At 46.9% G+C, this 25,609-nt stretch overlaps 2 protein-coding genes across 7 annotated transcripts in view; one reads left to right on the top strand and one right to left on the bottom strand.

Moving 5' to 3' along the window:
- Positions 1-869: 869 nt before the first annotated feature.
- eral1 (Era-like 12S mitochondrial rRNA chaperone 1) lies at positions 870-6,538 on the bottom strand. The gene is made up of 11 exons (XM_030361007.1): positions 6,291-6,538; positions 5,746-5,901; positions 5,413-5,540; positions 5,247-5,324; positions 5,094-5,140; positions 4,769-4,830; positions 4,525-4,637; positions 3,613-4,203; positions 2,652-2,801; positions 2,311-2,391; positions 870-1,367 (listed from the first exon to the last, which is right to left on the bottom strand). The coding sequence occupies exons 1-11, from the start codon at positions 6,394-6,396 to the stop codon at positions 1,245-1,247; spliced, it is 1,635 nt and encodes a 544-aa protein (XP_030216867.1). The 5' UTR covers positions 6,397-6,538; the 3' UTR covers positions 870-1,244.
- The window catches only part of fam222ba (family with sequence similarity 222 member Ba), a 37,294-nt gene continuing 17,538 nt past the window's right edge, over positions 5,854-25,609 (top strand). The window contains exons 1-2 of one of the 6 annotated variants that reach the window (XM_030361002.1): positions 10,510-10,643; positions 10,996-11,093. The gene's annotated coding sequence lies outside the window, so the exon portion shown is untranslated. Of the gene's footprint in view, positions 5,953-10,506; positions 10,644-10,995; positions 11,094-11,402; positions 12,005-12,036; positions 16,852-25,609 lie in introns of those variants that run through there. The other 5 variants (XM_030361005.1, XM_030361000.1, XM_030361006.1 and 2 more) reach the window with 5 other exon arrangements.

The raw sequence follows: 25,609 nt of genomic DNA, 5'->3' as shown, positions 1-25,609 counted from the left end.
GTTTTCGTTTCTTTCTTTTTTTTTAATGGGCACTAACGCAGTTTGAATGACTATATTGTGCTAAATAAATAACTAGCCTTGGTTTAAATCGTTTCGTGGAAGCTGCAACCTTGCGTAGCCCTGTAAAAAAAAAAACAACGTTGTCTTTTGTGAAGATCTCCGCTTTGCAACTGCTAGTCTAATCACAGGGGAGCAGTTGCAGAGAGGGAGAGACGAACATCACTACCTCACTCTCACTCTATCGCTCTCCTCCTCCGGGCCAACGGCTAGTTATTCGTCACTATGCTCCGGACGGAGTAAGCGCCGGGGGAGCGGCGGATGAATCTAATCACCATTATCTGACCCATTTTTAGCATCAGGTTAACGTTCCATTAAGGGGAGACAATTCCGTCCTCGGGGAGGGCGGCGGAGCTAGGCTTTGAAAGACGAGAGGAAGTGAGAGAAAGGGAGAGAAAGGGAGAGAAAAGGAGAGAGAGCGCGCGCGTGCGTGAGAGAGCGAGATATGAGGATGGATAAGGAAGAGAAAAAACGCATGGGACGGCAGGGATAAAGAAAAAGGAGACTCCGGGAGGGGATGGCTGTACTTCTAACGAGGTGGACGAAAGTACAGCAAGGGGAGGGGGGAGGCGGAGTGGGGAATAGTGGGATGGTGCATCGGGGACATCCGAGTGACCATAACCGCTAACCTCAGCTATATCCGTTCCTCACGTTAGTGTAAAGGGAGTCCACTGCACGGTGCATTGCTCTCCAAAGGGCCACAGTAGGAGGCTCTTATTGCTAAGCTTTTTCCCCCTCTCCTAAATGTCTCATTGCATGTAAATAAAGAGTCTAGTCATGACTGACTTACATTCTATATAAAGCCAGAGATATTTCCAAAACATGATTTTTTTTTTATTGTGTGCAACTTATTCAACTGAAATTATCAACTGACTCTTTAACACATAATTACAGCACATACTTACACGTATAAATAGACTCAAATATTTTCTTAAATGGCGTCACGTTACATTACATAAGCAGTTCATCGGGTTCGCATGGATTCAAGTTAATAAAATATAACGGGTGGTTTTATGAGTTTGCAGGACACATCATCCCTGTCACATCTATTGTAGGGTCCGTGCTGTCGGTTTTCAGATAAAGGAAACACTGAAGGTTGTCCCTTCAATCCAAGGACGCCCCCCCCACCCCTCTCCCCCACCCATCTCTTAACGGTCTCTAAATCATTTGGATACGTCTCTGGCTCTTCAGTTCTTCAGCTTGACGGAGAGCCTCAGTCGGACCTCCCTCAGGAAGATGTTGCTCATGTCTTGTCCCGCCTCGCGGGCGATACGTGCCACCATCTGACCCGCCGTGCCAATCACCATCTTCTACAGACCAGAGAACACGGCCATGTCAGCATGAGACAGCACACGTGATTGGTTGTTACATCTGCCATGTTTTTTTACTTTAATCTGAAAGTAATGGTAACTGTATAGCACGTTCACCTTTTAGTCAAGTTCATGAATGAGGGTATCATCTGTATGATAGATATTAGACATAAAAATATAAAAGTAGATACACCTCTCTGTACCCAATAGCTTAACTTCAAAGATACTATTCTAAACCTGTCTGTATCCTTCTTAAATAACACATGTATGGTGCACTACAATAGTGTATATTCGTCACGCTCTTTTACGAAAAAGAAATGTATTTTTAACATCGGCAAGATGAGTCGTGCACTTTGAGATCCTATTGAAGCTGAACATAAAAGGTTTCCAAAGCGTCATTTTCTTTCCCCCCTGGTTTATTTGGAGGCTAGCGAATGGTTTCAGAACTCTTAGGTAGACTAACTCTGTTTAAATGCTGTGTCCATTAGGGATTTCACTGCAGCAGATACAAGTTGAAAATCAAATATGCATGATTTGGAAAGGATGTTCAAATATTTACAAGATGGACCAACATAAAAAGAAATATGGTTCCAGAGATGGCCGATATAAAAGACATAAGTTATAAAATAAATATGAAAGAAATGCAAATAAACAGGGGAGAGATTCCATCTCCTGCTTTCCCAAATATTTGAAATCATGTTGACTGTTTAACCACGTTCAACTTTGATCTCTAACTAATTAGACGGATCACACAGGAAATGTGTGCTTTTAAGAGCTGAAGCTAAGCTACGAATCAAAAGCTGTATTGACGTTTACTTTTAAATTGGAACAACAATAACAACAGTATTGAGTTAGCAACACAGACTTCCTCAAACCACAGTGAAAAATCGATTAACCAGACAGACTTTATAGACCTTGAGAAAAAGGTTGAGAAAATACTTGCCATGTGTGCTTCTTTCTTGACGTAAAGTTTCACTGCAATGTCCAGCTCTCCATTTTCATTTTCGCTCCAGAACTCAATGGACTGAGGACATTAATACATATATTATCAATAGATTGGCTTTAGTGTTGGAAGTATCAAGTCCATTTATTTGCTTTCAATACGTTGTGCAGAATTATGCAATACAACCAGTAAAGTGAGAACATTCTATAAATAAGAGCTTTGATTTTGGCACAGAAAGTATAACAAAGCAAATTTCCCTTTTGAGTGCATTACTGCAGAAATATGCTTTCATAAACATGTTATCAAAGACAGACTGCACCGAGGCGCTTCGGTTCAGTTACCTGAGTCATGGTGTAGGGCACTTCCTGGCGCAGGTTCTCCAGAAGCTTCTCTCGGACTATGTTGGCGCAGACCTCTTCAGGGGTCTGGTCGGTCAGAACCTCACTGTGGTAGTGCCAGGGTCCGGCCTTGGCCTCCACCACCAAGTACCGCTAAGAGAGACAGAAAAAAGAGTGTTGAGGGAATGATGACATCGGAATAATGTTGTATCAAAGGTGTTTCGACCCTCAGTAGGAAGCTGCTGCGCAAATGTCTGTCGGTAAAATGTATCTCAACAATATTATCACAAATTCTTACATCCTTTACTTTCTAACTTGCACATGTTAACACGTGTTGTATACATTTCTCCTCGCAACTATGGTTGCTCTCTTCCTCTCTCCATGTGGAAGGTGGTATGTTAGTTTGCATTTATATCATCACTGTAGCAAATATGTGCATTATAAATTAACTCTGGCCCAATGCTACACCATGAGAAGAACCCCTCTTGGTTTAACAAAAAGGGAAATTTGAATTAAGATATAAAAACGTAATTTATTAAAATGTCATTTGTTTCCAAACTATAGAGTGTAAGAAAATAGACTGATTGGTGGTTGTCCGAAGGAGGGAACTTGTTTGTCTGAAGGGAAGTCAAAACAGACAATCGGTTTATCTATATAGATGAATTGCAATAATCAAGTTATTTTTTTAACACACACACACACACACACACACACACACACACACACACACACACACACACACACACACACACACACACACACACACACACACACACACACACACACACACACACACACACACACACACACACACACACACATAAAAGTCCGGCCATGAGTGACACCTGCCCCTCCCCCCAATGTCCTTGTTGAATGTTGAATCCACCTGCTGCAATTATGCAACGACATCCTCCCCCCCCCCCCCCCCCCTCCTCCCGCTGCCATCCCCCCCGGCCTCACCCACCTTCAGCGCGTCCACGTCCTCCTGGTCCACGGAGGACACCATGAAGACGTCCCTGAAATGGGGCCAGCCCTGCCGGCTCTTCAGCGGCCCCAGTGGCTCCTGGCTCAGTGGCCCCTGGCTCAGTGGCCCCTGGCTCAGTGGCCCCTGGCTCAGTGGCTCCTGGCTCAGTGGCCCCTGGGTCAGTGGCCCCTGGCTCAGTGGCCCCTGGCTCAGTGGCTCCTGGCTCAGTGGCTCCTGGGTCAGTGGCTCCTGGCTCAGTGGCTCCTGGCTCAGTGGCTCCTGGCTCAGTGGCCCCTGGCTCAGTGGCTCCTGGCTCAGTGGCCCCTGGCTCAGTGGCTCCTGGCTCAGTGGCTCCTGGCTCGGGGTCCCGGCCGGGCTGGCGTCGCTGCCCACGGACGGAGACTCGCCCTGGGGCGTGTCTCGGGGGGCGGACTCGGCGGGCGGGGGCGGCGCGGCCTCTGCGGGGGTCCCGGCCGCAGCCCGGCGCGGTCGGACCACCCTCCTGACCTGCAGCTTCTGGCCGTTCACCACGCCACACGTCAGGTGGGCCGTCACGTCCAGCAGCTTGACTTTGTTCTTGACCAGGTCCGTCTTAGCGGCAAAAAGTCAAGCAGGGATCCAAACCATATACGATTGATATTGATTGACATGTCAAGTTTGCATTTCAAAATCGGTTCTATTGGACTCTGTACTGTTACTCTGTCTGCAGTGGGATGAGGCAATATCCTTCGAATAATCTATTTTGTAATGAAATTACAAAATACTATTGCAATACATGATACAATTTTCCATAAAAGAAACCCTGTTATTGTAATCAAATGCCTTTGGAAGTAAGTTATTGGACTATAAGTCAAACAGGGATCTAAACTGTAATGAACTTTCATCATAAAAGGCGTCGTAGGAAACCGATACCTTATTGAGCACCAGCACTGCGGGGACTTCCGGGTGCTTAGCCAGGACCTTCAGCACCTCCAGGTCCAGCTTCTCACAGGCCCATTTGTCTGCCACATCCACCATGACCAGCACTGGAGATCAAGACACAAGCCCCGCCATTAGGACCGCCCCGCCTTTACAGAGGGTCTACACGTAAACATCCAGGCTTCAAATCCGTAGAACTGACAAAAACGGGGGCCAGACTCAGAAGGCAATCTCTTACTCAGGTCGGCTTCCTTCACGGTGCTCCAGGGATCTGACAGCAGGGAGCTCTCCAGGTTGTGTCTGTGGGAATTCAGAAGTCAGGTTGTCACGGTCTGGTTCCGTCGCTGATTTCACAGTGCTATCGTCTGAAAGGATTCCCCATAAGAACCCAATCCAATCGAATCCACTTTATTTATAGCACAATTTAAACAAACACTAGGTTCCCAAAGTGCTGTACAACAAGATAAGAAATCTATAAAGATAATAAAAATACACTGCCCACATAATAACACTTCTACATAACATCAACACGCTACCTGGAGTTAAAAGCCCTCACACATCACCTTTTAACCTTCGATGCAGTGGTGAGACCTGGTGTGTCTAGCAGAATCTAAGGAAACAAAATAAAGCTATAGTCAAAAAAACAACAGCACTCACTCTGCATAGTTTTGTGTATCAAAGTGCTCCTTTAGAGCTCACTGGGCTCAGATTCTTACTATTTGCGTGTCATCCTCGGTCAGTACACCGAGGGTTTTCGACCGTGTCGTGTGTACTTTCTTGGACACAGCAAAGACCTATGGGAAGACACCAACAACATTACAGCATCATATGTATAGTGTGGAGGGGGGGGAAGAGAACATTAGGGACAGAGAGCTGGGATACCTTTCTGCCAAGCAGCTGGTTAGATAGAGTGGACTTCCCAGCGTTTGGGGAACCCACTATGGCCACTTTCAGAACCCTTGAGGTCTCGGGTTGATCCGGTTCTCTCATTAACAGAGATAGTTGTTCGCCTGAGAGACAAAATAAGGATGACGACAGTGAAACGAGAGAGACAATGCAAGGTGAAGAGTTGAATGAGAAGGGGGGACAGCTGCCAGAGCAGTGATATAGAGGACATATTATGGCTGTGGACGTTGGCAAACGCCAGGGACAGGGATACACGGATACACAGATTCTGGAAAGTATTGGAGTTGAACATCGGAGTGCTTTGATTACCGTGGTGCGGCGGAACTGAGGTTGGGTGGTGATATCCGCTGTCATCTTGCTCTGCCACTTTGCCTTTTGCTAGTCTGTTCAAAAATGCATCAGACGTAATAAAACAGACAGGGGTGAAGCTCAGTCCATTCGTCCGCCGGCTGTGAGCTGCAATGCCTGAAAGACATCATCATCATCACCATCAACAGCTCAGCTCATTGCCAGAAGGTAAACAGAACGATTGATTTTAATAGCTTACTAACAACATCTCAGATATTTGCACAGTTCACGATACTTTAGCATTTGGGGAAAATGTCGTTCCTGAGAAACTCGTAGATAAATGATCAAGCATGAAACCAAATCCATTAACCTTACGATGAAAGGAGCTAAGAAAACATGAATGCTGAATATGTTGAATTCCGATCAGTACAGGCTTGAGGCACTTAGTCGATCATTATTTTCAATAATGTTTAGACATTTTAGGTTTCAACTTGCAGTACACCGACCACAGCAAGTAAGCGATACTTAAAACCAAAACGATAGTATCTTCATCAAAGTCGACTGACCCGTTCTGAGGAAAAGCAACGCATGTTCGTGTCGACCTGACAGGACAGACAACCTTGAGGCGCAGACTGAATTTCTTACAGCCCAGCTGCACGCACGGAGGGCCATTCCGCTTGATCGCGACTGATTCTGTACGAAAGCTCAAATCAGGGTAGGATTTTTAAGGTTTATAGTCACGGGCATGTTTACATTCACGTTATCCAAAGGACGCAGACATGTTGGTATGACAGAGGAATTCTCGACGCTTATCAAGAGCGTCCGCGTAGAAACTTCTGGTACAAGTTGGGGATCCACTGCCCTCTAGCGAGCAATTAATGTTTTAATACTTAGAAATCATCAAGTAGTAAAAGTAGCAATGGGAAAAAGTGTCAATCTTGCAAAGATAATTATCTTTCTTATCAAATGTATTAATTATAAAGATATTTAATGGTATAATATTGTATAATGACTTAAAAGAGAAGATCTTAATTTGTTTAAGTCTTTTTTTGGATTGCTATTAGACATGATCACTATGGCACTCAACCCTATTCCCACATCTTAAAACTCTCCTAATCCCCAAGAGGGATTGAACCCCCATGAGTGATAGAAACTGTTGTTGAGGGGTTGGGTATTTGTGCCTCAGGCAATGTCCCTCCTGGACCCAACATCTGCCAGTTGGTCTCTCCGCAGGTAGCTCAAACCGCTAGTGCACTAACAATGAAGGCAATACGCCTTGTAACGATCCAGGTTTGATTCCTAGCTGGGTCATCCCTCCTAGGTGGTCCTACGCTGTCACTCCGACCTAGTCTTCAACCCACTTCCCTGTCTCTCTTCTCTGTCCATAGCGGCATTAAAAAAAACTCTACAACAAAATATACTTTCCTGCTATTGAAAACATATGATCCACAAATCAGTCGACTTCCTTCCATAAATAAATTAAAAATAAACCACATTCATCAACCCACCCCGTAGAGCAAATCTTCAAAGTTTTCGGTGTTTATGTGGCATGCTGTGTTCTGACAGATTCGGTTTCCTGCTGTTGTTGTTGTTGTGGTTGTTGTTGTTGTTGTTGTTGTCGTTGTGTTTTCAACCTTCCACATTGCTGGGTAGAACAGATGTGTCTGTATAGTCCATCAAGCAGCGCTGGTTGTTTGCTGTAGTCCTCCAGGACTCGCACAGGGCGGAACAAACACCTCCACTGGGGAGGATGATGAAGGATATCAGGTAGCCCGCAATCTGTCATCATCTAAGGCTGAAAGCACTGCAGAGAAGGGCAGGGCAGCAGAAACACGGCTTTTAGCAGTCACTTACACCGCAGAACCTCCACTAAGAAAAAAAGGCATTTGAACTCTGAGAAACCAAAAGGATATTTGAGGATCAGATCTGTGTGTGTGTTTGCGCCATTGCTTTCTTTCCAGCAACCTCCCACACAACCCCTTTCTTTATTCGCCTCCTTGTTGCATGCTTTCTCTTCGCATTCTTCCACTCTCTCCCTTCTACTTATACTCACACTGCATGGGCACCCAGGGGCCAAAGTCAGACGGTCAGGGTCTTTTTTTTCTGCAGGGCTTTTGTGAGACCATTTACTCGGGAGTGCATCACAGTTCATTCGATGACTGCAGTTACTTTGCTCTTCAGAAAAGAGCCCTTTCTTTAAATAAAACACACAGACAAAAGGTTTTTTGACTGTAGCCCATTTAATCATAGATGCAGCCCACTTTTCATTTTAAGTGCTTTAGCCAATGAAATTAAGGTGTGTGTGTGTGTGTGTGTGTGTGTGTGTGTGTGTGTGTGTGTGTGTGTGTGTGCGTGTGTGTATGTGTGTATGTGTGTGTGTGTGTGTGTGTGTGTGTGTGTTTAGAAATCTCTTTGCTTCCACAGTTTTGTTTGCCAGTAAACATCATTCAATCTCTTTTAATTACGATGAAATGCATTGGATTGATTTAAAGAGAAAAAAAATCCCCAAGACCACAGCTTTCTGAATATGCTTGCGCCTTAGCAAGGCATTTGCAACCCGACCATCCATAGACTAGCCCTAACAATCATATCTCCACCCTAGTCCAGAGCCCGGGCCTGATAACTGTGTAGCAAAAGGCTTACAGCCTCACTTGCAAAACAAGCCTTGCACGTTTGGATAAACAGGCACGTCAATAAAACAATAAAGAAGACTCATGAACATGTCAAACACGGAGCATTCAATGCGGAATGAAGGCATCTGTTCATCCGGTGGAACTGCACACACAGTAGAGATGGCGTTGGACTGCTGTTCCAGGATTTGTCTCATCACACACACATATATCAGGTGATTTGCAGACGAATGAAACGGATCGATACGTTCTCTTGATCACCTCGGGCGAAAACCACTCGACGAGGCAAAAGATAGTTTGTTCTCCTCCGTCTTCTTCTTCCTCTTCTGCCAGCTAACTGTGACACGATGACACGAGGACTGTGTCACAGTTCTCCCCAGGGTGCCAACGCTTTAATCAGAGGGCTTTTTAAAAAGAGGTGATTTAGCGCCCCAAACTACCCATGTAGGTCACATTGGTGTTCTGATTGTACAATTCCTCTCTCAGTGGGGGGGCAGAAGGAAGGGAGGGCGGTGGAGGGTGTGGGGGGGGAGAATGAAAAACTTTATTTTTTTTTATTCATTCCAGACGCGCAATCGATAGGACTTGTCTGTGAAAATGGATCAATACGTCCCCTCCTTTTGAAATCATCAATCACGTCAGCCGGGGCGAATTTAAAAAGGCGTAATTAGGAACGGCGTTCTTTAAAAACGCAGCGTATTGACATCTCCTTTGGCATGGAGGAACACACCCTTCTGCATCATTAAGTCTGTATTATGGCCTGATGGGGCCCGGCGCCGCCGCACACTCCGCCACCTGCTGACCTCACAGCGCGGGCTGTGATTGGGCTTTCAGAGCGAGCGCCGCTTCCTCCTTCCTTTCACCCTCTGCGGCTCTAGGGGAAGGGAGACTCACAGGCCCATTCTGACTGAGGTATTGTTAATATGACACGTCATGGGGGGGGGGGGGGGGGGGGGGGGGGGGGGGGGGGGGGGGGGTTGGATTCCTTCTTCTGGCTTTGAATGGAACAGTCTCAACTTTTCTTTTGCTTTGTCTTTTGGGAATGTTTCATTATAGTACTTGATTGTAATAGAGTGAAATTATGGATAAATGTAAGCCTACCTTATTATTATTGGACTTAAATCTGTACTATTATTAATATTATGATCATTATTATTTATATTATTATTATTATAAGTTGTAACACTAGTAGTAGCAGTAGTATTAGTAGTTGTACTATAATTATTACTAGTATTGTCATTATTTATGTTTATGAGTAACATTATAGTGTTAAAATCTGTACTACATGTATAGGAGAAGAAACTGGAAAGGTTTCACAGGACATTGCAGGGCTATTGAAGCTCATTTCAAACAGAGCAGCCTAACCTCAAGCCGGCCACTATTGTCAATCTGTCTTTCTTATGAAATGCTATCGATGATGTGAGAGGAGAGGGTGGCTGCAGTAATGGAGTCATTTATTTGTGTTGTCACCGAAATATAAGTCTTTGATTAGAGAGCGGTACACGGCAGGCAGTGCAAATAGACCCTTTTATCAAATCACAAAGCATGTGACACCAGTATTGACCATGGCCTTTCCTCAGCTGAATTCATTTATGATTCATAACACAGCACGGAAATAGCACAATAACAAAGAAACACTAAAGTGATATATAACACCACTGCTAGAATATGGCGGTAACAGATGGGTATATCATTGAGGATGTTTATGATCATGTGTGCGGTCAATTATAACAATGGTCAAATATAATAAACAAGGGTGATAGGAAATACAGGATAATAACAAAGAAATTATATATCAGTGTCAATATTATTTTGGTTCGATTTAGAGCGATTTAATATCATACATTTTCGGACTTTAAATAATAATACTCTTATTATTATACCCTTCCAGCATCTTCCATCTCTATTTAATTGTTAACAAATCTATCCCAAACAGAAGTTAACTCTGGTGTGTCCTGTTGTGATGTGTTTGTGTGGTGAATTGAAATTGAAAGACCTATTGATTTGACTCAAGAGTGCGCAAAATATAACATCCCTCTAATAAAAATATACATTTTATAGCATTCTATAAATGTATATTGTCATTGAAATTTGACATTGTAACTTTAAGATGCACTGCGCAGGACGGTGCATCCGGAACGAACCCAAATCGTGCGCATGCTCCGGAAGTTGCTGCCGCAGACAGCAGCAGCAGCAGTGATTCGGCAACGCAGAGCAGCGGAAAAAAATCCGTCGATTTTAAACCATGACGACAAACTAAGCGATGCCTTTCGCGGAGGTAAACAGAAAGTAAGTAGATGGGATGTGTTTTGCCTTTTCACCTGACCACATACCGGGGTGTTGGTTCACATTATTACGACTGTTGTTGGGGCAGAGACGGCAACAATGGAGCACTGTGTGTATGTTTCAGACTGACGTTCCCAAACTGGAGCTAGCTAGCCAGCCACCTGACTATAGTCTGTCATCAGACGGACTATAGTCAGGTGCCTGGGCTACCTTTCTGATGACAGACTCGTCAGCCACCTGACAGACTAGCCAGGCACCTGACTAGTCTGTCTGTCTGATGACAGACTAGTCCGGTGTCTGGCTAGTCTCTCATTAGACAGACTAGTCAGCCACCTGACTATCTGTCTGTCCTCAGACAGGTAGCCCAGCTGCTCCGCTGACAACCCCCCGGCGAGCCGCACTATTGGACATATCCTTTTAGGGTTTCTCATGCTCCTAGGTGGTTCGCAGCAGGTCTGTTAATGCCTTTTTTTTGTCATCTGGACACTTCACCATGAAGACTTGAATAGATAATTGTTACCTCTGTGTGTGAATGTTTATAGTTTGGCTATGCTCGTCTTGTTAAACGGCTTACCTACGGATTTCACTGCGTAATGGGTATCATGAACCATTGGCCGTACTTCACTTAGCGACTGTGTTTCGTGTGGGCAATGTTCAACCGTGAGTTTTAAAGAACGGACCACTATTGTTGTTGATGAATCCGCCTTTCCTCGCAAATTTGGATATAAGGACCCTGCTGTAAAGTAAGTATTACGCATTATTTTGGAGCTGCTTGTATGATCGTATAATAGCGGTAGTGAAGTTGATCCGCATTAGTTAGTATTCTTCCATCATCATGCTACTGATGGATGTGCACTGCACTCATCGTAATGATCGCATTTGGATGAAACGCAACTATGCCCTGGCGTTTTAGGCAAGTCATTCTTTCCATTCGCTTTGCCATTGGTTTTAGCCGGCAAGTGTTAAAAGGTAACAAAAGATTGACGTCACCTTGCAAGTGTGCCGCACAATAACCCCGACCACATAGGATTGCTGAAGTAGTTTGGGGGATGATATGGCTTTCTTCATATTACTATCAGGTCAGTGTCTGCGTCGCGGACACGGCGCACCTCGCAGGAGCGTTTCGAGAATCCCGTGCGCGTAATTGATGGGATCCGGACGGTATCGGGGGGGGAATTAAGCTTTTAAACGCGGAATGGTTAATTCTGTACTACAGCCTGTATGTTATCTTTGACTTTTCTGTCTCTGGCTTGTTTGTTGCGTATACAGTGCAATAGATCGTAACGGATGTGATTACAAAACACATTTGGGTGGGTTTGTAACTGGAGCAGGTCATGGAACCGACAATAAATATTTCGCAAAAGGTAAGATTATGATGGCAATATGAAATAGTCCTTTCAGAAATGTCAAGATAGAAAGTGGAAATTCAAGGTTCTTTACTCGATTTCCGCGCTATTGAAAATGTCTTTTTAGTGCGTTTTCTGTGGAGTACCCGATGCTGCCTACCTCTTTTAAAAAAACATACTTGACATTTGGTTGACTAAAAGTGCTCACTTATCATATAATTGAAGTGTTTGCAATTTAAATCCGACGGGGTTTACTGAGGATACTAGACTCTTAAACTGTATTTGTCACCGTCTAGAAAGAAACCATTAACACGTTGGGGCCAAATTTCCAAACAATATGGGGATTATCTTGGTTATAAGGCCTATAAACTCATGTTTCCACATCATGTGTGAAACCTATGATGTCGAGTGCAGAAGGACAAAGTATGCGAAGACGTTGCCTGTATGTGGCCTTGGGTAATATGTCAGGTAGCTGACGGTGTCATAAAAGGTTTACTCAGAGCTTTTAGATTGTGCTTTTTCCACATAGCTCTTAGATTACTGTTTGTTTCACCCTAGCTAGTCAATAGTTAAAACTGCTGGCGTGTCTATGTTGCAGTTTCAAACAGGCGTACAAGATGTTCCCGAAATACTTATGAGTAATGTATTGATTCAGGCTCTTGTCATGGGGTATTAGCCAACTGCTGGTAAATCAATTGATGTACGATGGGGTGAAGAGTTTATTTTTTAACTATAAGTGTGTGCAGAAACATGGATATCATTTTTAAATAGTACATCTTACCAATACTGTTATCATCCTCAATGATGTCAAATAATCCTAACCAGTGAATGGAAACCAAGAGATTATTAGCTGATTCTCATCCTTAGATGTACCAACGTTAAATCTGTTTACTACTGATATGCATAGTGTAACACAGTAATGACTGATGGGCCTTTTTGGAATCATTCAAACCTCCACGGAGCTCAGCTCAAGTTCCACATTCCACGATATGCCTTGGTTCCCCCTGGGATCAATAATATCCGTCAATCATCTGTGGCTATCGTTTGTTTGCCTTAAGATTCTTTCTATGGTTAGTTTCTATCTGTGCAATATTTCTCAACCAAATGCCCTAGTCTTCTGGCGGCTTATTTCAAACAGGGCTGCATAAATAGTGCAACATCAAAGCTGTTCTTTACTTTCTTGGAGGTTTCCTATGGCTGTGGGTGGGCTAGGAATAGCAGATCACAAGGTACAAAGAACCAACCGAAAGAGCGCAATTGAGCTTTCTGTTGTTGTCAGTTGGTGTTTGGGATTCACTGAGCTCATTAAAATAGATTGATCAGGTACAATTATGACTCGGGGATTGTGTACTTTAATTTGTAATGGCTTTGCTGCCCAGCATTTTTTTAAATTAATTGAATGTGATAATTTTGTGTGCTTGAACGATCCACTTTGCTGGCATCGGTTTTGTTGTATTCAAAGCCAGTCCTTTTTTAAGTGTGCCTTTACAGACCTCAGTTGGTATGAGAGATGCTTTAACCACACACTCTCGCCAACCCAGTGCAGTTCATCCGCTCTCAATCTCCTGCGGAGGGTGTTTATGGATTTAATGACCCCAGCGGATTTAGTTCTTCATTTGCATCAACCATGTTGTTCTACATGACTTGCATTTTTGGGAATATCATCCATTTGCACAGTAAAACTATGCTACACGCACGCAAACGGACACACACACACACACGCACACACACACACACACACACACACACACACACACACACACACACACACACACACACACACACACACACACACACACACACACACACACACACACACACACACACACACACACACACGGGCAGCAGGGCAGGGATTTCACAGGTACAGACAGTCTGTCTGCCAGGTCCCCCCCATTCATTCCGCCATTCACCAGTGTGCAGCTGTCAGCTCCTGCTCCCCCAAGCAGAGCTGGCCACCACTTGGAGATACGAGCTGTCAGGCCATGCTGTGTCTTCCCAGCTGTAAAAAAAAAAAAGGCTGTTTCTCCAGAAGGAGACAGGTGTTTGCTACCCTTTAGGTAGCCTGGCTGTGACACAAGTCACATAAAGCTACCTTTATAAAAAAGGAAACGCAGAGGAGGACCCTGCGGTCGGTCAGGCGGTAATGAATGCTGCCTGGCATAGGGTCCAGATCAGGTGTTTGTGACTTGGGCTGCGTCTGGATGCCTGACAGAACAAGGGATTGGCTTGCAGGGCTTAGTTCGCCAGTCTGCTGCTGCGTGGTATTTAGTCAGCTCACAGGGATTGTGTTATACTGTCCCTGAGGAGCCCAAGGCCACTCTTTGTATTAGCTTGCCATGTTATTTAGTTTTTTTTTTTGCATGGTTTTGCATGTTAGCCGGCAGGTCCAATTAAGACCTCTCCCCCCCCCCGCCACCACCACCACCACCCACAAACAGAAGAGAAACCTTGCTTGCTGTTGCTGGAAAGTGCGTAATCAGCAAAGCAGAGAGGGCCTCGAGCAAGGGAGCGCCTGCAGCCCACGTTACCCAAGCCACCATGTTTAGCTCGGGGCTAATCAGAGGATAATCTCAGTCTCCTGGTGATTTCCAGCAGAACAGCAGCAGCACACGGAGGCACACGCAGACGCAGGAGAGGTGCGGTGCTCTCCTATAGGCCCCTGCCTCCGCATCTCTGTATGCGATCAGGGCTGTCGGGGCGCACCAGGGACAGCAGCGGGGGTTGTTTACGCATCTCTCCATCTCCCAGGAACAGCGGTGAAGCCGGCTAGATATTGTCATCTGTTTATGGCACCAGATAAGGCCACTTCAATCCGATCAGTGGCCCTCCCCGGACCTAGCCCTCTGTAATAAGACGCAGGCCGGGGCGAGTCACATATTACTCCGAGCAATCCTCACACGCCATCAGCAGGTCTCGGGTTATTGCGTGTTTTCTTTCTTTCTTCTTTCTTTTTTTTTTCTCCGTGCTCTGACGTCCATGCCAACCGTACACAGCACAGGGCACCCAGGGTAAGATGACTCTGCGACCAAGTGGCTGCTGCTGTTGCTGCCGTGGTCTGGTCAGCGCGGGGAGGAGGAATACCACAGTGAAGTGTCAGGAGAGCCAGGGGCCGTATCGAGTGGCGGGATTGGATGGAGAGAGCTTTGAGAGTGTCATCGCTGGCACGGGAGCCCGATGAGGCTAAGCTTCTGGAGGATTAGAGCACGAGGAGATGTAAAATGCTGTTGGCTAATTGGGCTTTATTTTTAACATTTCAAACGGTTTACGTTTAAGGCTAAATTGGCAAAGGATTTAGAAATCTGCTGTAGTCAGGGGAGAGCCACTCTGGAAACTAGGCTACGAGTAGGCGATATAATCTAGCGGGTAACATAGATATGATTGTTCATGCGCCCGATCCGTAGTACTATTTTAAGCTAAAGGGTTTGCCTTTACCTTTTTTTTTTTTAATGCGTGACATTTAACTCAATTGTGAGCCCATTTCCCTATTTCACAACAAAAGAGGCCATCCAACAATCCCTCTCAAAGTTCACCCTCATTTCCAAACCCAACCCAAGTCAATCCACCATGCAGAAATAATGTTACAAAACCCACTTTCTTGTGACTTCTTCTCTCCCCCCCCGCCCCGCTATAACAACACCACAATACGTTGCCTTTTGGGTGCTGGCATGGCTGCCACATGATCTAATGTGATCAGAATCTCCTATTCCTCAAAAGGCTTCCTGCTCACAGCTAGAGCCCCTCGTTCGTAACACAACACCACATCTCTACCTTTTGTCGCTTTCAGCTGACTCTAGGTGAGGGGGGGGTCAGACATCTTGCTCAAGGATGCCTGCGGGCAGTCTGTCGCCATCGGGGTTGGAACCTGGCCACGTTTGCGCCGGGGAGTCAGAACACCACTGCTATGCGGTGTCACGTTGCCCAGGGATGGAGGAGGAGGAGGAGGAGGCGGCGCTCGGGAGGGATCACGAGGGCAGGCGGTCATCGCCATGGTGCCCTGCCGTGTCGGCCTCTTGTTTTATCATCAGCTGCAGCACTTCTCAAGGCCCCAGTGTGTGGGTGTGTTGCTTTCTGTGCACACTGCGTACTGGAGGAGGGGGCACCGCTTAAATGGGAGCCTTTATAACTTCCTAACCCTCCGGCCCTGTTAGCAGCCATTGTTGAGCATGGTGAATGGTATCTCCGTGCCTTGAAAAGTAGCCAGATGACATTCTTCCTGTTGTTGGAAAGAGCCTGCGGGATGTGTTTTTGAAAAGCATTTGAAAGGATAGGCGAAGGCTGTGACCTTCACCGGCTAATCTCTGGCACGCCATTCAACGCTCGTTTGAAGCAAATCCAGGCTTTCTTTTTCTCTTACTGATAGGAGCCGCAGCGTTCTTTTTAAGTTCATGCCGTATCAGGGCAGGCCACTGTTCCCTTTCCTTGAACCACTACTCGAAAGAAGCCAGAAGGTCTTTTTTTTTCTTTTTTTTCTCTCTGTTTGCAACTGAGCTGAATTGTTATTCTGGCCAAGCAGTGCGTTTGACACCTACGTTGTCCAAACATTTCTCCGGCCTGTGACTGAGCCCTCTGTACATAGACCTGTGGGCTTCTACAGCACCTATGCACCGCATGCTCAAACACTTGGACGAAATACATTTAGAGGGCTGTACAAGAAAACCAAAGCTGTGGTGGGGATTTTGTCGCGGTCCGTCCAGCCTGGGTTGTTTACGTCTCCTCCGCTTAAATGTGTTTTGTAGTACAGAGCTGCCTGCGTTTCCTGGAATGTGTGTGGATTCAGCCTCTTTCTCTGTGCGGGGATGTTGGCCGTAATCACAGTTCATAGTTCCACCTGGTAGGCGGACTGGACTAGGCGAACACCGGACGTAAGTATCCTTTAAGAACCCTGGCGCTGCTGCCAATCTGCTGCTAGTCACATGACGATCCCTTTTTTTTTTTTTTATATATAAAAAGACATGGATGGGAAACCTTCAAATATTGATACCGATACGTTGAGTTACCTTGGCGGGTTCATACTCCTCTATCGACCGATTGCTTAAAGTAACAACCTCACTTGTTCAACAGACTCTCCCATAATGCCAAGGTCCATTTTGGATTGCGTCTGAATCTAAACATACAGCTCTGTTTAAAGCTTTGTATCCTTAATGTCGATTTGAGCCGAAGAAAGAAATCAAAGAACACAAGACCAGATATTATAAACTATAAAATATGCTTATATACAGGGTCCAAAATGAAATGGAAGTATTATGTCTTAGAAAATAAACAAAAGCAAACGGCCAAGCAAATGTTTTAATAGTTTTGATGCCTGCCAAATCGTAAAATCGATGTAAAATTTGCCGGTTGGCAGATTGATATATTTTCTATCTATATATATTTATATCATGTGTGTGTATGCATATACTATGTATTTGTTGTCCTTCAGCTCTTCATATTCCCGAGCAAATAATAGTGAACTTCTTAGCGGTCTTGGCGGAGGCATAAAGGTTGTTTGAAAGAGGCTCCCGGGGTGACGGCAGTGTGTTTGGAGTGTATCCTGTGAATAGCCAGCTTGCTTCCTGTGCCTCTGCTCTGTGGCCTCTATAGGGATTAGAAGGGGTCAGAGCTCTTGACAGTCTGTTGTCACAGCGCCCCCCCCTCCCCCCCCCCCCTCCCCTCCATGCAGAGTTGGTTCCACTCAGGCTGAGGAGGTCTTTGGGTTTGTAGCCGCTCATTTTGTAGGCCATCTTTCAACAATCAATGATTGGCGTATCTTCTGCTATTTCCCTTCTTTGTTTGTGTCTGTCGAGCTTCGAGCCAAATGATGAAATTGTCCATTATGTGTGTAGCTTGCCCGCTTTTGTGTGTGTGTGTGTGTGTGTGTGTGTTTGTGTGCCTGTGCATGCACCACATAAATCAGGAGGGTTGTGTACAAAGGAAGCATTGAATTAGACGGGAAAATGTCAACTTTATCATGCGACTGCATAAGCATTTGCGCATTACTCAGAAAATGTCCTCTCAAGGGCTGCTGGACGAATGTGATGGAGGCATGAGATGAGCGCAGGGGGGGGGGGGGGGGTTACATGAATGTGCTCGTGTACGTTTGGTCCCAAGGCAGCCGGGCCGTGTGTCTCTGTGAGAGCCAAACCTTTGTGTTGCTTGGTTCTGATTTACTGTACCCTGGTCAGCGAGAGTCAATGGCACCTTTTTTTTTTGGGGTTTTGTCGTCATGGTCCAAAACTAACAAATGTCACCCTGATCACTCTGGCGGTAAGACCGGTGCACCCGCTGTGTGCATGTAAACAAACGCAACCTTACAGTCCCGCTCACCCGGGACCCGGACGAACAGACCGACGCCGACCGCTACTGCGGACGTCACTGGCATCAGCGGCCTGGTGCCAGGCACCAGTGCGCTCTTCCTGTCCTGTGCTGTTTAGCTGCTCTCTCGGCTCTGACAGATTGCCGTCCCTATGGGGGGATTTAGTCAGCCAGCGAGGCCCGTGGCACAGACGCCGTCGTTGGGCTTTGATCAGCCGCAGTCTGCGAGGGGGGGAAAAGAGAGAGTAATATTCCTGATCTCATTACAAGGAGGCATCTCGGGCGGTGTAACGTGTGATTTAACCTCTTGTCAGGGGCTATAAAAGGAAGCTGGGTTAATCTTGTGGTAACCTCTCTTTCACTCGGGGAGGGGGGCCTTAAATGTCCTTTTCCCAGGAAAGTTTAAAAAAAAATAAACGTAATCTGCATACCGGTTTGGAAGTACGCATGCATACCGAGGCACTGTGCACTACTTTACATAATATCTCCTCGGCTGCGGAATATCTATCGGCGTTTGCTGGAGCACTCTGACCTTTTTAAGGAGCTGTGGACAGCTGGTTCGCAGGGAGCTCGAGTAATGGCACATTTTTTTTAATATTGCACCTTGGGGAAAAAAAAAGGAGAAAAGAAGCCGTCTCTCGACACTTGCTTGCGCCTGGAAATGGATTGCTTTACAGTCGTCCGTTGTTTGGCTCTCTGTCCTTCTGTGCCGCCCACACACTGTGAACTGATGAGGGAGAGGGCGAGAGAGGGAGGGAGGCAGAGCGATGGCGAGGGAGAGAGGAAGAGGGATTGGAGGTTTGGTTTAATCAGTCAAACACAGTTAAACAATTCCTTTGACTTGAAGGGATTAGCCTTGCCTCTGTTGAGCCAGTCAGAACCCATTCAACTATACCTTGCCCGTTCCTTTAGGCCAAGTGCCGTGGCCTCTCTGGCACCACATAGAACCACATATGCAGCATGCTCCAATGCACCTGAATGCCGGGGCCACTCTCCTTGTTCTTTGTTACCGGGCACAATTAGATTGATGGATTAGCAAATTAAATGCAGAGTGCCCTATTCAAGACCATCTCCACTCCCATCCTGGGTCTACTCCATTGAGGCCGTCATCATCATCATTGGCAGGATTTTAATTGGTTATCTCCCCGGACTGTAGGCATTTCAATCCTTCCAAAGTCGATGCTGTTTAATCTCCTACAGTCCGACACACTTTAACATAGTCCTATTGTTTTCCGTCCAGAGACAGATTGAATCCACCCCCCCCTAGTCTGGTTCTTTCCGCCAAGTTCTTTGAGATTGTTATTGATCATTCGCAAGGTATTGATAACACTGAGGAGCTAAAGTAGCCTTTACAATGTAGCTTAGTCTGGAGGTGTAGTTGTGAAAGGGGGATTGTGCTTAATGGCTCCTTTTCCGAGCCTTGCCCCCACATGTTGACCCTGCATTTTGCCTTCTAAGGCTTAGCAAGCACGCCGTTTTGCATAGCACACCAACCCCCCAAGCTGAACTCATTAATTCACCATTTTATCACTCATTGCCCCTCTAATTGGATGTGTGTCTTAGTCAAGTCTGTAACAACTAATTCCGGTATCTCAATACCTTCCCCCTCCCCTGCAGTTTCTCCCACGGTAAGGGAAGCAGGCTGTGCTGTTCAGAGAGCTCTGCTATCAGCCCCAGCAGGCCTGATGAAGGTCGCTCCCGGGGCGAGGTATGGGAACTCTGCGGGGTCATGGGGGGTCAGGGCCAGCCCTAATCCCACCTGGCGTGGTGGTGGTGGTGGTGGTGGTGGTGGTGGTGGAGGTGAAAGTGTGGCAGCTCCTCCCATGCTAGGCCAGCCCGCACACACTCTTCTCAACCTGATAATAATGAATATATCCGTTTACGGATTTGGTTATGCATTGTGACGGGAGTTATTAAGGATGGACTGACCTGTTGAAACAAGGAACAATACAGAAACGCTATACAGGAAGGGCATCATCAAATATATATATTTTTTTCTTGTTTTATGCCGTTTTGTTTTTCTAGTGCCAAATGAACATAAAAACGTCAAAGGTCATGTGTACCAGTCAGGGAGTCATCGCTGTTCTTTAGCTGTCCATTTGTCGTGGGCTCTGTGTAATCGGTCCCTGTCTAAAGTCTGTGATGTCCATGGTTGATGGATGGCTCTGTCCTCATTGAAAGGAACTGGGGGGTGGTGTGCAAAATATGCTGCTAGGTGCAATAATGAGGTGTTCAATGGCACAGTGCACCGGTGAGCCTCATCAGTCTTCTTGCCAGGAGATAGGGCCAGCAGGTTCATCTGTCTGGAGTCTGGACCCTCTATTCTTCATGCTAGCTAATTCTGGCTAATCGCAATACCCACACATAGATACCCTAGATAAATGATACCTATACATAGCTAGCTTAGATAGATTCTACTAGCACTTGGCTAGCTCAGTTTTTTTGACGTCCATACATAGCTAGCTTGGTTTAGATTATGCTAGCACATAACTAGCTCAGTTTATTTGACACCCACACATAGCTAGCTTGGTTTTGATTCTAACTAGCACATAGCTAGTTCAGTTTGTATGACGTCCACACATAGCTAGCTTGGTTTTAATTCTACTAGCACATAGTTAGCTCAGCTTGTATGACATCCAGCCATAGGAAGCTCAGTTTAAATGATTTAAATATTCTGAGCTACCTTTACATCTAGACAAATTATCTAAGTAGGCTAAAAAATGATGGATTAATAAGACAGACACACAGACTTGCTTTGCAAGTCTGAGAGTAGGAGATATTCCCATGCAGACACTGAGGTGAGATGTTTGTCATTGTGGGCCCGTGTTTGCATTGGTCGCTGGATGCACGGAGATGCTAAGAGGTGTGTGTGTGTGTGTGTGTGTGTGTGTGTGTGTGTGTGTGTGTGTGTGTGTGTGTGTGTGTGTGTGTGTGTGTGTGTGTGTGTGTGTGTGTGTGAGAGAGAGCTTGGGGGGGTGGAGAGACTCATATATATATATACACACAGAGAAGAGGGAGAGAGTCCAAAGAAATGTCTTCTGTGACGCCAGGGGCAAAGAAAGCACATCTCACACAACTCTGTCCGGGAGATAAAGGGCTCTTTTATTCATGGACCGGTCTGTTTATATGAGAGAGGACGGTTCGGTTTCACCCGAGGCCAGACTGAATGTCAGGGCTGCTGTGGAGCGCTTGACCTTCCCTTTACACACACACACACACACACACACACACACACACACACACACACACACACACACACACACACACACACACACACACACACACACACACACACACACACACACACACACACACACACACACACACAGTGCAAGATGGATCGACCACAGCATAGAGCTTGAAATGCCATTTAATGTGAAATTAGATTTTGACTTGTAGGGTCTTTTTGGTGTTCTACAAAGGATTTTTTGGTATGCCTCAGAATTATGTTATCTGGTTCACTGCCAGTTGTAAATGTTTATATTCTCATTCCACTAATTTACATATAACATATAATACATGCACTGGGAATGGCCCAGATACAGTTTGCCTGTTGATGTAGCAATATCAACATCTCACTATTACATCTCCAGTGTTTTTACATTACGTCCATGAACTCCAGACCACAACTAGAACAGGGCGAGAAATAACAAACATTCACCAAAGACATACCTCCCACCACGACGAATACAAAATCAAGAACAACCGGGTTGATGGTTTAAGTCCCAACCCTTTTCATCACACCACTGCAGCTGTGACCTGACATGTTCCTGTAGCCGTGCTTCGTCTTGCGTCACGTGCGTGTCGAGGCTATACCTGTACCGTCACAGGGTCAGAGTGAGAAATAGAGCGAGAGCTGGAGAGGTCAGCACAATTGATAAATACGCCCGTCCAGTGTAATGCCCGCGGCGGTTTCTCTGTGTTAAGCCCTTTTAGGGTGATTTACGGAGAGTCACTGCAGTGGGGGTTTGTTTTTTTGTGTTCCTGCCAGCCTCGACCCCTCTCCCCCTAAATCAGCACCGGCTCCACATGCCAGGAGCCAGCGTCCCGGCTGTAGCCAGCGTCCCGGCTGTATACCAGCGGCGCTCCAAAGCAGAACCCGGGCCGGTTAATCCCGGGTCGTGCCACTGGCCCCGGAAGGGGATAAACGCGCTTTGGACTCGTCCGTTCATTTATCTGTTTTCATTTAATTTTTTTTTTTCTCTTCCCGTAAGCGGCTGCTCAGTGCAAAAGCACGCACACTCGCATAAACCCACGCGCACACGCACACGTACACAAGCACACACACACACACGTACACACGCATACGCACACTCGCATCAATGGAGAAAGTTGTGGTAATTCTCCTCGGGTCGGGTGGTTATCCCAGCTGGGGGAAGAGAACGATTGGCCTGGTATTAGTGGGGATTTATCTCTTCCTGTTGTTGAGTGCGCGGGGCTGTCACAGAGGAAGAGCAACAGCTGCATTGATTTGGGTTTGTTTGCCGAAGAGTACCCCCGAGCAGAAATGTAAGCCGCACGAACACCTGGAGAGCGGGCGGGGAGGGGTCGTGGTGCAGGCGACGCCATTGGCTGTGAACCAAGTGCGCACACACGCACGCGCACACAAATACACACAGTCACAGAAATACACACACACAGTCATCCATACACACACGCACACACAGTCACATACAAGTACACACAGTCACAGAAATACACACACACAGTCATCCATACACACACGCACACACAGTCACACACACAGACACACACACACACACACATACACACTGTCACACAGACACACAGACACACACACACACACGTACGTACAGTCGTACACACACACACACACACACACGTAAACACATCTCTGATTCCCGTGTGTGTCGAGAGCCTTGGATTCCAATCAGCAGCACTTAACAAAGCTTTCTTCTTCTCCCGCTTTAATCGCAGGCTCAATTTGTCACCGGGGTGTCCAATTTCTGATAAGCTCTTTGACTCCGGCAAGGTGGGTGGAGGGGGACGCGCGCTAAAATGGATGCACCTGCTCTGAAACGAAATCAAACCACTCCATCTTCATTTCCCTATTTCTTTTCCACACCAGCTGGAACAATGCCTCGTGCACCGGCTCACCGACGCCCCTGCTTCCCCGCCTGCCGCCGCCGCCGCCGCCGCCCCGTACAATCACTTATTTCCACCACAGCGAACGGGGATATAGCAACCTCGCCGTGCGGCACGGCACGCCGTTTACAAGGAGAGCCGGTGATCTGTGCGCTGCTGCTGAAGTGCAGATTACCGGCTTTGCAGAAGGACAGGTGACCGGGTCACCGGTGTAGCGGCCGACCGGCTTTTTATCCCCACTCCGACTGGGTTGACGTGTCCCCAGCCTCTCTGGTGGGTGGGATATGGATGGTCTCGACTGTTTACCCGGAACCTCTCTCTACCCCCGGGGGTGGTAAAAGGCTGGGTTATTTGAGTTGATTTATTCAGTTCAGCCCCCCTCACACTTTACCACACAGTCATCATGGAGGATCAATGCACAGTAACTTTTATTCTTCTTTTAACACACACACACACACACACACACACACACACACACACACACACACACACACACACACACACACACACACACACACACACACACACACACACACACACACACACACACACACGGTGGGGGGGGGGCGACAGGGTTGATCTAGTATCTGCCTTGTGACGGAGCCATACCATCGCCCTTGTTGTTGCTTAGCACCGTTCCTAAAACACTGCAATCTGGCATCTGTGACACCGCAGCATGCGACCCAGCCCGCTGTTGCTTCCTTGTGATAACCGGGAGGATAAGGGATGATAACATTGATGTCTCTCACGCTGCATGAAACACTGTCTCTTCTTTTATTATCCATGGACCACAGATCTCCACGTTACCCTGCATCTGATGGCTGGCCTTAGAACTGTGTGTGTGTGTGTGTGTGTGTGTGTGTGTGTGTGTGTGTGTGTGTGTGTGTGTGTGTGTGTGTGTGTGTGTGTGTGTGTGTGTGTGTGTGTGTGTGTGTGTGTGTGGTATTCTTTGTCTTGCTGTGTGTGTGTTATGTGTCTGTCATTGTATGTGTTCCTTGAGTCTCTGCTCGGCTGTCACCTGTCATTCCCACAGTGCACCCTGCTTGGCAGTTGGGAGTCAGACTGGCAGGAAGTGGGGAGCAGGGAGTCTTTTAATTGCAGCACTCAGAGGGCAATGCCCCCCCCCCCCCCCTCTCCACGGATACCAAATCACAGGCGGTCTCAGTGCAAGCGCGTATCAACATGAATCGTGGCTTGTGTAAATCAGAAATGAGGTGCAGCGAATCAAGCGAGGATGAGTAAATCATCAAAACACACATTGGAGCAAGGCCAGAGCCGATCTTGACTTTTCAGCTCACACACACACACACACACTCTCACACACACACACACACACACACACACACACACACACACAGCACACACACACACACACACACACACACTGCACACATTAAACACATACATGTATACATACACGCATGCACACAGACACACACACACACACACACACACTATATACACACTATATACACACACACACTACACAGTACACAAGAGAGCGCTCCCCTGTGGTTTACGGCTGTCATGTCTGAGGGTAGACAGAGAGCCAGGCCGCTGTCTGTCTGCTCTCTGGATAGACCAGGGTAAATAAATCATCAGAGTGCTCTCTTTCATTCAGAGGCCCCCGTCGTACTGCATCTTCTATTAGGGGAGAACATGTCTGTCTACAGGGCCACACGGGGCTGGCGTTTGGCGCGGATTTGGCCGGGGGAGCCCGCCGTTGTCGTCTCCGTCATGGCGCCCCGGTCGGACGAGGGCCGAACCTCTGAACTCCTGTCATCTTTCTTTGAGCGGCGTATCGTGAAATATGGACGCCTCCAGTGCGGTGACCCTCGTTCGGATGATTTCGTTAGCATGGCCTGGTGTGCTTCGCTCGCTCACTCACTCACTCACTCACTCACTCACTCACTCACTCACTCACTCACTCACTCGATGCATCGCTTGAGGTTCCCCATGAGTATCTTCTCAACACATTTTTCCCCTATGTCCGCCACCGCCTTCTTCCTGATGAGAAGGACGCATCCCTGACCCCCTCCCCCCCCACCCCCTTCCTCTCGGCGTTCCCGGGCTTGGAGCCGTGGACCGGGCTAAGTGGAGCATGAGTGGCTGTTAAGGAGCGAGGGCCAGGCAGTCGAGGGGCACGGCCAGCAGCCGAGTCCGCCCGCCGCCGCCGCCTCCGCCTCCGCCTCGCGCGCGTCTCAGAGTGGAACGCCGGTTAAT

The sequence above is a fragment of the Gadus morhua genome, chromosome 7 (genome assembly GCF_902167405.1).
Source record: "Gadus morhua chromosome 7, gadMor3.0, whole genome shotgun sequence".
Taxonomy (NCBI): Eukaryota; Metazoa; Chordata; class Actinopteri; order Gadiformes; family Gadidae; genus Gadus; species Gadus morhua.
Note: the sequence above shows the minus strand (reverse complement) of the source record. Positions and strands in the feature narration are given on the sequence as shown.

Bases quoted from the DNA above. Each gene is read 5' to 3' on its own strand.
- eral1 (XM_030361007.1), bottom strand. From the start codon at position 6,396: ATGGCCCTCCGTGCGTGCAGCTGGGCTGTAAGAAATTCAGTCTGCGCC. The intron at 5,902-6,290 runs GTCAGTCGACTT...GATGTCTTTCAG, and splicing joins GTTGCTTTTCCTCAGAACGG to GCATTGCAGCTCACAGCCGG. The intron at 4,204-4,524 runs GTATCGGTTTCC...TTTGCCGCTAAG, and splicing joins CAGTGCTGGTGCTCAATAAG to ACGGACCTGGTCAAGAACAA.